Genomic DNA, 12,179 nt, shown 5'->3' on the forward strand with positions numbered 1-12,179 from the left:
GTTATCATGTCGACCAGCATGTGTAGACAGATCAGATCACATCGTTGAGGAAGAAAGACGGCCGTTACGCCGAGGATTCACTGGCTGTGCTGCTGCTGCTGCTGACTGACTGACGGATGTTCTTTATGTGACGTCTTGTCCCATCGTTGATGGAACTTATTACGCTGAACCGGGGCCTCTCTTGCTTGTTTGCCAGCTTGTTGGCTTGCCTGATGGGGTGGTTCATAACACTGGCCACTGGGCATGTCCCCCGCCGCCCGGTTTCAAGGCGAGATGCTGCGATGGAAGGAGGATAACAGGGAGACCGCGACTTTGTGCCTCGATTGTTTGAGACCTCTTGTCATCTGGAATGGAGAGAGGGTGAAGCGCGTCTGCGGGGGACCTGAGGCCCGGAACACGTGGAGACGGGAGGGGAGGGTTAGGATGTGAAGAAGGGTTTGTTTGGGCCTGGTCGTCGATCGATCGCTTCGATCCGTCCGAGCTTTATTCTTTGTCTCAGATGGTGGTGGGATGGCGGGTTGACCTACCTGTCTGTCTTGCTGTCGTCACGGCGCCGTTCGTATCGACATGTCTGTAGGCGAGGTGATCGAGAGGTGGTTGAGGTGAAGGCTTCGTGACTGGATGGAGGTCGGCACTGCTGCGTGTTCGATACGTACGTCGTGATGGAAGGGTGCGGGCTGTGGGACGGTCATCGGTTGAAAGGTTGTCCTCCTTGAGATATCTGTGCTCGCAACCGTACCCATGTGGGAAACTCAAGTTATTTCACAGTTGAAATGGGGGCATCCATCGTTTGCGAACCTGTTTTTTGATGCTGCGCTTGCTTAATCAACCTGTAACCGTATCAACGAGATGTTATGTTGAAACACAACGATCAGCCGCTGATATACCCAAACAACTTGAATCCAACTACGCTACGTGAACCTGCAAATGCTTGCTGGGAAAGCTGGTATGTCCGCTCGGCGAGCGGGGGTAATACACTGCGTCAGACAGGGCCCTGCTTGCACCTTTGCCTCATGCTGATTCTTTACCTGTCCCATGGCGGGACACGCCAGGTTCGTCGAATTCTAATCGTCGTCGGCCAGCAGACAGGAGCCGTGCCGTCAGTCTGGGTCGAGACCACGGTTCCTGGGCAGACCATGAACTCGACGTCGTCTAGTGAAACCCTTTGCCGCGATCAGATGCGCCTTGTCCGTGCCATTCCCTTCCATCTTCGACTCCCGGGCACAGAAAGAGACACTCTGCATGTGAACCATTCTGGCGTTGCATTTGACTGTTTCTCAGGACCAATCTAACGGACGCGGTAGCCTGTCGGAAATTGGCATGATCTTTGTCGGGTACGTGTTGAGACCGCTCACGAATGGCATCGCCTGACCGATGATGATGCCGTTAAGCGGGCAGACAGTTGCTTGACCGTAAGTAGCAGGAAGCACTTCACAAATTTGTATAGATCCAAAGCTAGCCTGAACTGCGGCTCTCTTGGTTTTACGTGAATGTTATACGGACAAGATCCGCGTTGGTGTTGATGAGGAAGCCGACATCAGCGTGAAATTCCTTGGTATCAACATCTACCAGCACACGAACACGGAATGGACTATACCCAGGTGTGCTCGCGACTCTTCTTGAGTTTTCAAACGTCCTTCGAGAGGCTGACGTGAGCTTGCGGTGCAGACTTCTCCGATCCGCATATCGCTAGCCAAAGCTGAGGCCTTCGACGGTCGTTTCGCTTTCCTCATCGTTTTGACAGACGGAACCAACAACGGCCGCAAGATATGACCCGAGTATCCTGGTCAGCTGCTCGGTATCAAAGAATCCTCGTCGGTGCCCAAATCTACTATTCTGAACTTCGGTATGCCCGGATCTCATCACAGCGAGGTTTCTCTGGCATCTCACCGCCTACGTTTTCGTACGTTTTTCGTTGCCACTGCGTAGGCTGCACTTGGGCTGCACTGAACGTTGCCAGCACCATCACCGCCAAAACCAAGGCCAACAAGTATCTAAAAAAAAAATCAATTTGTCGTTGTCTGATTTTGCCATGTATACATGTGAGCTAGTCCGATTATGCTGTCAATGAGCATCCTGCTGAAGAAGAACTGACGATCGCTCATTTCACCTGGGTTCTTCTGTATCAACACGTTCCGCCTGTTCTGTTAGGCACCATCATTGCCGAATACCCTCGCACCGACCGCGTTGAAGTCACCGCGCCGCTGTACGCAATGATGGCACCTACCACGGCCGCGGTTGGCTGTCCGCCACATAATACAAACCATATGTGTCTCGACAACCCTGTCGTCACGGCGTTCATGGCTTTCAGCTTCCCCCTCCAGATATCAGAGATCATCTCCCGGGACGCCCCAGACGCTTTACTTATCGATACACCAGAATCGGCTGGGTTTCGTCGACAGTATCATTTGCGCCGTTGCACGAGATATTTCACCTTTCTGGCGATTCGAGAGGCGATGGCATGGCGAGCCAGGGGACAGCGGCGATGCTATATATTTGTCTACGCGACGGGCTGATTCAAGCTCTATAAGTACAATCTGTTAGTCGACGGGTCGCATAGAGGCTATGGTAGTCAGGACAGAGGCGGAGAACCCTGCTTCGGGTCGCTCATGTTCCGTCTGCTTTCTGGTCAAGTTGGGGGGATCATCATGCGATTTGCCTGTCCCATTCAGCCGCTCATCGACAAACCTGGCTTCAGCCTCACCAATAGCTCAGCCCCTTCATCTCCGAACTCCCAATCGACAGCTACAATGTACCGTATAAGGCCACTTAGGCGCGCTAGCTCTACCCGCCTCCCCACACGGCACTTGCTCAATTGAAGAGACTATCGACGTGGGCTTGGCCAACACCAGCAGTGATTCGCGGTGAGGCATCTATGCACAGCGATCTCGACGAATACAATGCCTCTCAGCAACAGGACTCGCGGTTCAAGGCGTTGTCTCACCCCTACACGTCTGAGAAAGAGAAACCACAAAAAGTCCCCCCCCGCATCGCAGCCTGGCCGGCCATGTTTATTTTCCAAACACGTCGGAACATGCACCTTGTCTCGCCCGGCCCGCTCCACTCGGCGTTTTGGAACCGCCCGCGCTAATCTTCTCTCATTCCCACCTCCTGAATCTGACAGATCCAAGGGCCTGCACCTGAAAAGTCAGGGGCTGAGAAAAAGACCATTGTCTTTTGAAATACTAGCCCCTCGCGCCGTTGGGCTGCCGACGAGGGGGAGGAAAGCTCGTCATCGTCTCGTCATTCTTTTTGCTTTCTGACGCCTGGGGAATTTGTGCCCCGTCACACTCGTTCGGGGTCTTGGTGCCCATCACACTCTTTTTGTGGGTTTTTGATTGATATTGTTTGGATTATGGCGCGGTTTGCGAAAGTGGTCGTGTCGGCGACGGCCGTGTTTGCCGCGTCTGCACTCGGGCTCGCCACCGGCACGACACAACCTGGCGCGGCCGTCATCGCGAGGCAAGCAGATCCGGCTCGCCCTGCCGAGGTAGGCGAGTATCAGCGGGTTGGGTGCTTTCAGACGTTTGATGCGACATACACCGAATCGCCGGCTACCACGACACTCGAATACTGTGCGGGGGTTTGCACGGGGCAAGGGGCAGCATTTTTTGCCGTGCGGAACGGCGATACGTGCTCGTGCGGCGGAGCGTCAGGCACAACACAAGTGGACGAGGAACAATGCAATGTGCCATGCACAGAGTCCGACGTGCTCTGCGGTGGCGTGGATGCGTTTGCAGTCTACGGGCCAGAGACGCCCGATGTTGAGGAGCCCGAGAACCCTGATCCTGAGAACCCCGACCCTGCGGATCCCGCCGACGCATCTCCAGTCATTGTCGGAAACTACAACAGACTCGGCTGCTTCCAGTCAACATCTACTGGTGGCCTCGTCCTCTCGGGCGAGCCCACTGTCGACCCATCCCTGACGCTACAGACGTGTGCTACGACATGCCAAGGTTCCCGGTACTTCGGCGCTGCCGAGGGCAACACCTGCTATTGTGGCGACGAGCTCAGCGACCCCGAAGGTGTCCCTGGGCCCGATGCAGAGTGTGCTTCGCCCTGCGCTGGCGACGCGTCCGTCTTCTGCGGCGGCGTGGAGCGCGTAGCGCTGTACGATCGAGGCACGGAGCTCCGACCGGCCGTTGTGGGGCCGTATTTTCGGCGCGGATGCCGGATCACCTCGGGCCTCACCGAATTCGCCCGATCGACCACCAGCACCGACATGACGTTGCAGACATGCGCTACCTTTTGTGACGGACTCCAATATTTTGGTGTCGTCGACGGCCAGCAGTGTCTGTGTGACGATGAAACTCTCAACGCCACCGACTTTGCCGATGAGGAGCAGTGCAGCACCCCGTGCGGTGGCAACGAGGACCAGTACTGTGGCGGCGACACGCGCATGGCCCTGTACGACATGGGCGAGCCTCCCGAAGGTGAGGGTGATGGCGATGGTGATGGGGACGGGGATGGAGACGGCGGAGATGGGGACGGCCAAGGCGACCCGCGGCCACCCGTCGTCGGCCCCTTCAAGCGTGTCGGCTGCCAGACGTACTCGACGGACGTGATGGAGGACCCAGGCTTTGACGGTCAAGATTTCGAAGAGTTTGACATGTCGCTTGATCTCTGCGCAGAGCTGTGCACCGACTATCGCTACTTCGCCACATATTTCCGCTTCCGCTGCGCGTGTCGCAACGAGCTCCGAGGCAACTCAGTACTCGTGCCCGAGGCAGAATGTGACCAGACCTGTCTGGGGAACATGACGCAGATCTGCAGCGGCAACCGCAGACTGGTCGTCTACGACAAAGAGGCCGACGTCGCGTCGCCCAGCTCCACCATCATCCCCCCTTCGGGCGTGTCATCCAGTGTGACGGTGCCAACGAGCGAGTCGACGACATTCCTCCTCTCCATCGGCGAAAACGACATTGATCAGCCGAGCGGCGGCGAAGAGGCGCCTACGTCACCGCCCATCCGCCGAGCCGCGCGGGCCTACGGGAGGCGCCAGAACGAGGACCTCCTGCTGGTCGGCAACTCGGGCCCCGTCGGCATTGACGAGTGTGCTTCAGCGACAACCTTCACCCTCACGACCGGCGGTGACGGAGGCCGTCTCGACTCTAACGGCAGTCCGGTCGTCACCGGGCAGGACATCACCTTTGTGGCCCTGTCTCCACTTGATGTGCCGTCAGGTGGTGACATTGCGACCAGCTTCACGCTCCTTGGCGACGAGCTCGCGTGGGTCAATCCCAGCTTCTTCGGCGGCCGCGCAGGCTTCTGTCTCGATGACCAAGACGTCTTGTATGCCACGTTTACCGATCCCGACGGCACGGATTATCCACTGAACTGCTTTGTGACGCGGTTGTTTGCTGTCTCGAGTAAGTTGGCTCTGGTTTTGGTTTCGTGCTCTTGTATCGGAGGACCATCGCTAACGACGAACTCTTTTTTCTAGCTTCTGTTTGCGCGGCGCCGTCATCTGTGCCTCCGTCACAGCCGATATCATCAGCGCCATCCTCGATGCCGTCCTCGGTTCCTTCATCAATGCCGTCTTCGATGCCTTCATCGATGCCATCTTCAGTGCCGTCCTCAATGCCGTCCTCAATGCCTTCATCGATGCCATCTTCAGTGCCGTCCTCAATGCCATCTTCAGCACCATCATCGATGCCATCTTCGATACCCTCACTGGCCCCCTCGTCTCTCCCATCCTCCATACTTCCCTCATCTGTCCTCCCCTCACTGGGTCCCTCCTCTCTCCCGCCGTCAGTAGCACCGTCCAGTGAGCCGCCAGCCCCCTCTTCTGCGGACCCTTCCACGCCCGTCTCCGGTATGCCATCAATCTCGCCATCTCTGATGCCCTCCTCCATCATTCCCTCAGTGGCCCCGTCTGTCGTCTCATCGGCACCGGTCTATTCCGTCCCGTCGGCACCACCATCGGCAGAGCCCTCATCCATCCCCTACTCCACGCTTTCCTCAGCCTCGCCATCCACGTCCAGATCAGAGCCTGCATCCCCCTCCACCGCAGCGCCAACCTCGCTGCCGGTCTCCGTCTCGGGTTCGCAGTCCACATTCTCGACCAAGACTCTACCCGGCTCGCTCTCTGTCCCGCCCCCTCCGCCCTACAACCCACCAAGCTCGACGCGAGGCGCCGGCAGCACGGCCGAGGAGACCGAGACGGGCATCGTCTCGGCGCTCCCGACAGCGGTCGACACGACCACAACGACGGCGACGCCCGCCGCGTCGACCAAGCCCGTCGTCGTGCACGGCACCTTGACGTTGCCGCCGGGCCTGTACACGACGCCCGTGGCCGGCGGGGTGTGCAGGATCGTCACCAAGTCGTGGATCGAAGGCGAGACGACCTTCTTGGGCGAGCCGCAGCCCACGGCGGCGTGCTGCGGTAGGAGCTGAGCCGCTCGAACGAACATAATTGTGTCAGTATGTAGGCTGACATATGGGTTGGGGTGATGGTGTCTGACGGATGCATGTTCCATTTTTCTGCTTTTGTTTAAGGGGGGGCGCACGCTAGATATCATTTGATTTTGACTGAATTGAAAAACCTTGACTCCAAACCGCTGAATGACATGCCACTCTGATGTTGTATGCTTGACGCTGATATCTGGAGCCTCGACATGTACGTAAGTCCAGTGCCACAGCCACTCGTAAATCCCCTGCCCATGATCCATGTCGCTGATTCCTGATTCCCGTCGATCATCTGTCTCCTACTCACTGAGAACTTGCTGCAGCATTTTCGTCAAGGTAAGGGAACCGCAAGCCTATCAGAGCACCACGCAGACAAAACGTGGATTGGCTCAACCTCGGCCGCGTCAGCAAAAGTAGAACGACGAGAGCAGGATTTGAACCTGCGCCACCGAAGTGAATAGATTTCTAGTCTATCGCATTAGACCACTCTGCCATCTCGCCAGATGCTGTGTCATCGGAGGCGAATCTGCGGGATTATGTCGAAACCGACTCCACCCCTAGCCCGACGCTGACCGCGCGCTTGGGACAACATCGTGCGGAGTGGGTCACGGAGATCGTGACGATCGAGGCGCGGGAGGAAACTGAACGTTGAGGAGATTCTGGCCCAATAATGACAGGATAGATTGGCTTGCATGAGCGAGCTGTCAACATGAGCAATGCGCCTCACCCGACTTTTGTCGTTGCACCCCATTATCGGGAAGCCTCGACAGCACGTCAACTTGAATGGATATCTATTATGGTCTGTTCGTAATGTACAACTAGCTCCGCCATGCTTCGGATCACCTGGGCGCTGTCCAGCGCAGATCCGTCTGCTTCCTCCGGACCTGTAAATTGTTAGCGAGTGCTTTCGATACGCAAGGGACGCCACCAGCCCGGGCGAAAACGAGGAGGAGAAAGACGTACAATAGGCTTCAACGCAGCCACGCCAGCCACGAGGGCGAGCACGGTGCCGATGAGGGTCACCTTGTCGAAGCCCTTGCCGAGAATGTCAAACGACAGGCTCGGCGCGAGGCGGGTGCCGAAGATGTCAATACCGTAGGCAAACACGAGAGTCGTGCTCTCGAGCAGGGCCGGGGTCGCGATGATGTCCTTGACGCCGATGACGTCGCGCTGGTGGGTGATGACCTGGCGGGGATCGACCTCGATGACAGGTGTGTACCGGATGAGGCCCTCGGCCTCGACCTCCTGGGCCGTGGGATCGCGACCGACAGTGCGGCGAGGCTCGAGGACCTGGCGGGGCAGGCCAGCGATGCCGTGCGTCTCGGGCTGGTAGCCGAGGAGCTGCCTGTTGGTGATGCCCTGACGCGTCTGTGTGACGGCAAGAGCCACGATGGGCGCGGACAGGACCCATGCCTGCGACACGAGGAAGGGAAGGGGGGCTCCCGTGGGCTCGTCGACCGTCTCAATAGAGGAGAAGTTGGCAGCGGAGCCCAGAGGGCCGCGGTCGTTGGACTCGTCGCTCTCGTACAGGTCCGTGACGACGATCTGGTATCCCTTGAGCGACTGCCCGGAAAGCGCATGGCCCTGGGCGTCCTTGAGTGCGTACTGTCCGAAGAAGGTACAGGCGTACCAGTTCTCTGCAACGGCGCAGTCAATGGTCTTGGACGCGTCGACGCCCTCGTACGTCTTGGAGGACAGGATCTGGCCAGAGACGGTGTCCAAGAGGTAGATGGTCAGGGTGGACGTTGCCGCGCTCGTGGCCGCAACGACGGCCGTGTTGGGGTTTAGGTACTTGTACTTGACCTTGCGATCACCAAGAACCCTTCCGATCTGAGCGACAGGATCGTGCGAGGCACGCGTGGCCACCTCGACAATGGTCTGTCCGCCGAGTGGCAGGAAGGTCCAGGAAACAACCTCCTTGGCAGAGCCCTCGACGCCTGACCAGGTCAGGCCCTTGAGCCCGCCGTCGGCGCTGCGGACAACGACCGTCTGCTTGGGCGTCCACTCGGCAGGGACGTCGCCAACCTGACCATCGACACCAATGGGAAGAAGCCATTGGCCGGAAGCGCTGTCGACAATGGCAGTGGCCTCCACCTTGGGCCAGGCGCCCTCGGGCAGCACCTCGATAATCTCGCCTGTGGTGGTCTTGGCCACGACCTGCTCGCCGTTGGATCCACGAATGGTGACGAGGCCCCTGTGGTCCTCGACAAACATACCTTTCACATCCCAGGTCTGGCCCGAAGGGATGGCAAATGCGGCGGAGGACCACGCAACCTTTCCGTGGTTGCCAATGTCGAGGCCGTAAACCCTGCCACGACGAGTGGCCAAGATTGCGAGCTTGTTGAAGCCAAAGCTGTCCCGGTGAAGGCCGTCCTTCTTGACAGGCGCGTCAGAGCCCGTGATGCTGCTGATGAGTCGCTGGGGAATAGAGGCAAGCCAGTCCGGCAGCTGCTCGAGGTCCTTGAGGTGACGCTGGACGCGGTGGACATAGGCGGACACGACGTTGCTATGGGCCTCCTCCTCGAGCACCTTGGCGTACTGGGCATTCTCGGGGAACTCAGCGAAAGCAGCGGCAACGGCGCCCGTCAGACCTTCAGGGCGGCTCCAAGCCAGATCGCCGTTGCGGACAAGCACCCAGTCGTCCGAGCGGGTGAGAGCGGCGGCTCGAACAGCGTACGAGTCGTCGGGCTTCCTGATGACCTCGGACACGCCGTGGATCACCTGCGAGCTCTCCGTGTTGGGCTTGTACGGCCAGCGTCCGAGGATGGCATGCGACTCGGAGGAGGTGAGGATGACCTCGTCGTCGGTGATGCGGGTGAACAAGACATTGGCACCCTGGGAGCTGGTCGAGAAGGCACCGACGCCAGGCAGCAGAGGAAGCTCGTAAGCCTTGGTGACGGCGCTGGTCTTGAGGTCAATGTGGTAGACGTCGGCCTTGTTGGCGGTGGGCGTGCGGCTGTGCACGAGGAAGTGAGGCTCCGACTGCAAGTGGTGAGGCGCATGAATGACGACCTCGGTGGTGTCAGCAGGCAGGGGGAACTCGTGCTTCTTCTTGGTGCCGAGGACGTTGACGTAGAGCTTGGAGCGACCCTTGTCGGCCCAGGCAACAATGGGAGAGGCCGAGTTGGCGCCGACGAACATGATGTCGTCCTTGCTGTCGACATCACCCTTGGTGCCGAGAAGAATCTCGTTGACGCGCTTGCCGGTGTGGATGTCGAGGACGGAGACCCTCAGGCCGTACGAGGTCAGGGTGCCGTAGAGGCTGACGACGAAGATCTTCTCAATGTTGGTCGAGACCTGGATAGGGACGTCGTTGACGGCATCGCTGATCTCCCAGACGACAGCGCCGGTCTGGCCATTGAGCCTCCTCAGGGTCGTCGCGCCGTTGTCCTCCTCGAACAGCGCCAGCACGTCTTTGCGGTCGTTTTCGGTCAGCTCCATGACCTCGAGGTCCTTGACTTCGCCAGTGAAATCCAGCCACCAGGCGCTGCGTCCGGATAGGGCGTTCCACGCCTGGACCGAGTGACCATAGGCAGTCGCGATCCAGTTCTCTCCCTCGGCGGCGCGCAGGTGGCCTCCCCCGTTGGTGATGTTTCCCGTCAGGGACTGTCTCCAGACAACCCCGCCATTGCTGGGGTTGACGGCGCCGACGACGCCGACGTCGCTCAGGGTGTAGAGGAGGCTCGCCTTGTCGTCTCTCCTGGGGCGGTGGAAGAGAGTCGTCTCGATCTGCGGCAGGCCGATGAGTTCGTGGTGGTAGTCAACGTCGCCGACCTCATCCTGGTAGATGGCTTGGACGGCCGAAGTGGCAGCGACCAGCAGTAACGCCGGCGAGCGCCAGAGCGAGGGCCGCATTGTGAGAACTTGCCAGAAGCTTCCCAGGTATCTTTCGTTCGACTCGGGTAGATTTCGCGAGACGACGAGGGCTGAGCTGGGTGGTGCCTCGAAGCTTGTCGGAGTGGATGGGTGTTGGGAGGTAGGTGGTCGAAGGATGTGGAGGTGGAGCTACGTAAGATGCCCCGGTCCCGCCTTGGATTTGGGGAAGCACGAATTCTGGCAGCTCCTCATGGCATATGTCACGTGCAGCTCTGCATTCACCATCACCTTTTGATCATGTCTCCAGGTGAACGAACAACGAAGCCCAACGTGTGGTCAAACACACTTGGAGCACCATATTCATATCAATAGAACTTCAAGGACGCGCATAATATTACGTTGGCAACGGATCTCGAGTCCACAGAGTGGTCTTGTGTCGTGTACTTATGCATTCACTGGCGACGAATGAGCGGGCATTGAATTGGCATTGCGAACCACCCAGAGTATTGGCAGACGTTGGTACAAGACAAAAATCCAAACAAACATGAGCTACAAACTGCGAGTCTGTTGCTAGGAAGCATGGCCTTGGAAGACGATTTCGCTTCCCGTGAGTTGGGTGCTCCAGTACACCTTATCCTGTTAGCAAGGCAGTCAGTACTTCGAACCATAACGCGCCAAATGTAGTCCTTCACGTGACCAGGTGCCTAGCAAGTCGCCAATGGAACGCCGACTCTACGGTACAGCATTCACGCCAGCCACGACCCTCGTCCCATCAGCCTCGCCATTCATTGACTTTCATCCTCCAACCTCAACACCATACCAGACATCTCCGACCACCCTAGGTCTCCCACAATTCCTGCTCCCTCAGCACCACCCTCCGGGGACTACTTCAAAAATGGTCAGCTGCCCCAGGCATCCCCCCCCCACGTCTGCGCGCCAATGCGGCAGGCAATGCTAACGAGAAATGAGTGCAGGCGCGCAACTCAGAAAAAGCCCAGTCGATGCTCTTCCGCTTCCGCGAGGCCCAGGCCGCGGACCTCGGCATCATCGACGTCGGGCGCACGCGGCGGCCCAAGATGATCACAGAGGTGACGGCGATCCCGACGTGCGAGAAGTGGCGCGGCCAGGTGCTCAAGGAGATCTCGCGCAAGGTGTCGCGCATCCACGAGACGAGCCTCAGCGACTACCAGGTGCGCGACCTCAACGACGAGATCAACAAGCTCATGCGCGAGAAGTACATGTGGGAGGTGCAGATCCGCAACCTCGGCGGGCCCAACTACATGCGCGGCGGCGCCAAGATGTACGACGAGGCCGGCCGCGAGATCCCCGGCGGCGGCAAGGGGTACCGCTACTTCGGCCGCGCCAAGGAGCTGCCGGGCGTCAAGGAGCTGTTCGAGGCCGCGCGGTCGCTGGGGAACGAGGACAAGGCCGCCAAGGGCCGCGAGCAGAGGCCGCGTGTCTACGTCGACGCCGCCTACTACGGCTACGCGCCCGAGGAGGAGGACGACGAGCTGCTGCAGTACGAGGCCCAGAAGGAGGCCGAGGCGACCGAACACATGGCCAACACGGGCAAGCAGGAGGCGCCGCCAGGCTGGGAGCCGCTGCCTGGTGATTCGGGGGACGGCCAGGTTTGGGTGCTGCCAACGTTAGAGGAGGTGCAGGAGGAGCTGATAGACCGGAGGAGGAAACGACTGCTCGATCAACTATGAGGCGGAAGATCGGTTTTTGCACCACGGGAGCATCCCTACCTACACGAAAAAGCATCACGACAGGAGTTGCTATGGGGTTCAGTGCAGCGGCCACCGCGGCGTGCTGGTGAAAGGTAGTCGGTCGGAGTGCCTGACGTACGCCAGAGGAAAAGTCAGAGAACGGCCGATCGCCTAGGCCTCGATCAGTGTGCCCATGAAACGGCACCGTGTCTTCACGACCGCCTCTGAAGCCTCGCTCGGAGACAG

General features: G+C 58.9%; 3 protein-coding genes and 1 non-coding gene across 4 annotated transcripts; 2 read left to right on the forward strand and 2 right to left on the reverse strand.

The window, feature by feature from the left end:
* Nucleotides 1–3,355: 3,355 nt before the first annotated feature.
* On the forward strand, nt 3,356–6,396 carry D7B24_004663 (uncharacterized protein; the record flags this gene model as incomplete). The annotated part of the gene is made up of 3 exons (XM_028638830.1): nt 3,356–5,373; nt 5,444–5,767; nt 5,985–6,396. The coding sequence occupies 3 exons, from the start codon at nt 3,356–3,358 to the stop codon at nt 6,394–6,396; spliced, it is 2,754 nt and encodes a 917-aa protein (XP_028490167.1).
* Nucleotides 6,397–6,827: 431 nt separating this feature from the next.
* D7B24_004664 lies at nt 6,828–6,909 on the reverse strand. Its single transcript has one exon. It is a non-coding gene; the product is annotated as a tRNA-Ser (tRNA).
* A 338-nt stretch (nt 6,910–7,247) lies between these two features.
* D7B24_004665 (uncharacterized protein) lies at nt 7,248–10,263 on the reverse strand (the record flags this gene model as incomplete). Its single annotated transcript, XM_028638831.1, has 2 exons — nt 7,248–7,292; nt 7,372–10,263. 2 exons carry the CDS (start codon nt 10,261–10,263, stop codon nt 7,248–7,250), a joined length of 2,937 nt encoding a protein of 978 aa, XP_028490168.1.
* Nucleotides 10,264–10,803: 540 nt separating this feature from the next.
* Nucleotides 10,804–11,933, forward strand: ISY1 (NineTeen Complex (NTC) component; the record flags this gene model as incomplete). The annotated part of the gene is made up of 2 exons (XM_028638832.1): nt 10,804–10,831; nt 11,194–11,933. 2 exons carry the CDS (start codon nt 10,804–10,806, stop codon nt 11,931–11,933), a joined length of 768 nt encoding a protein of 255 aa, XP_028490169.1.
* Nucleotides 11,934–12,179: the final 246 nt, after the last annotated feature.

The sequence above is a fragment of the Verticillium nonalfalfae genome, assembly GCF_003724135.2.
Source record: "Verticillium nonalfalfae strain VnAa140/NRRL 66861 chromosome Unknown scaffold_269, whole genome shotgun sequence".
In the NCBI taxonomy this organism is placed as follows: Eukaryota; Fungi; Ascomycota; class Sordariomycetes; order Glomerellales; family Plectosphaerellaceae; genus Verticillium; species Verticillium nonalfalfae.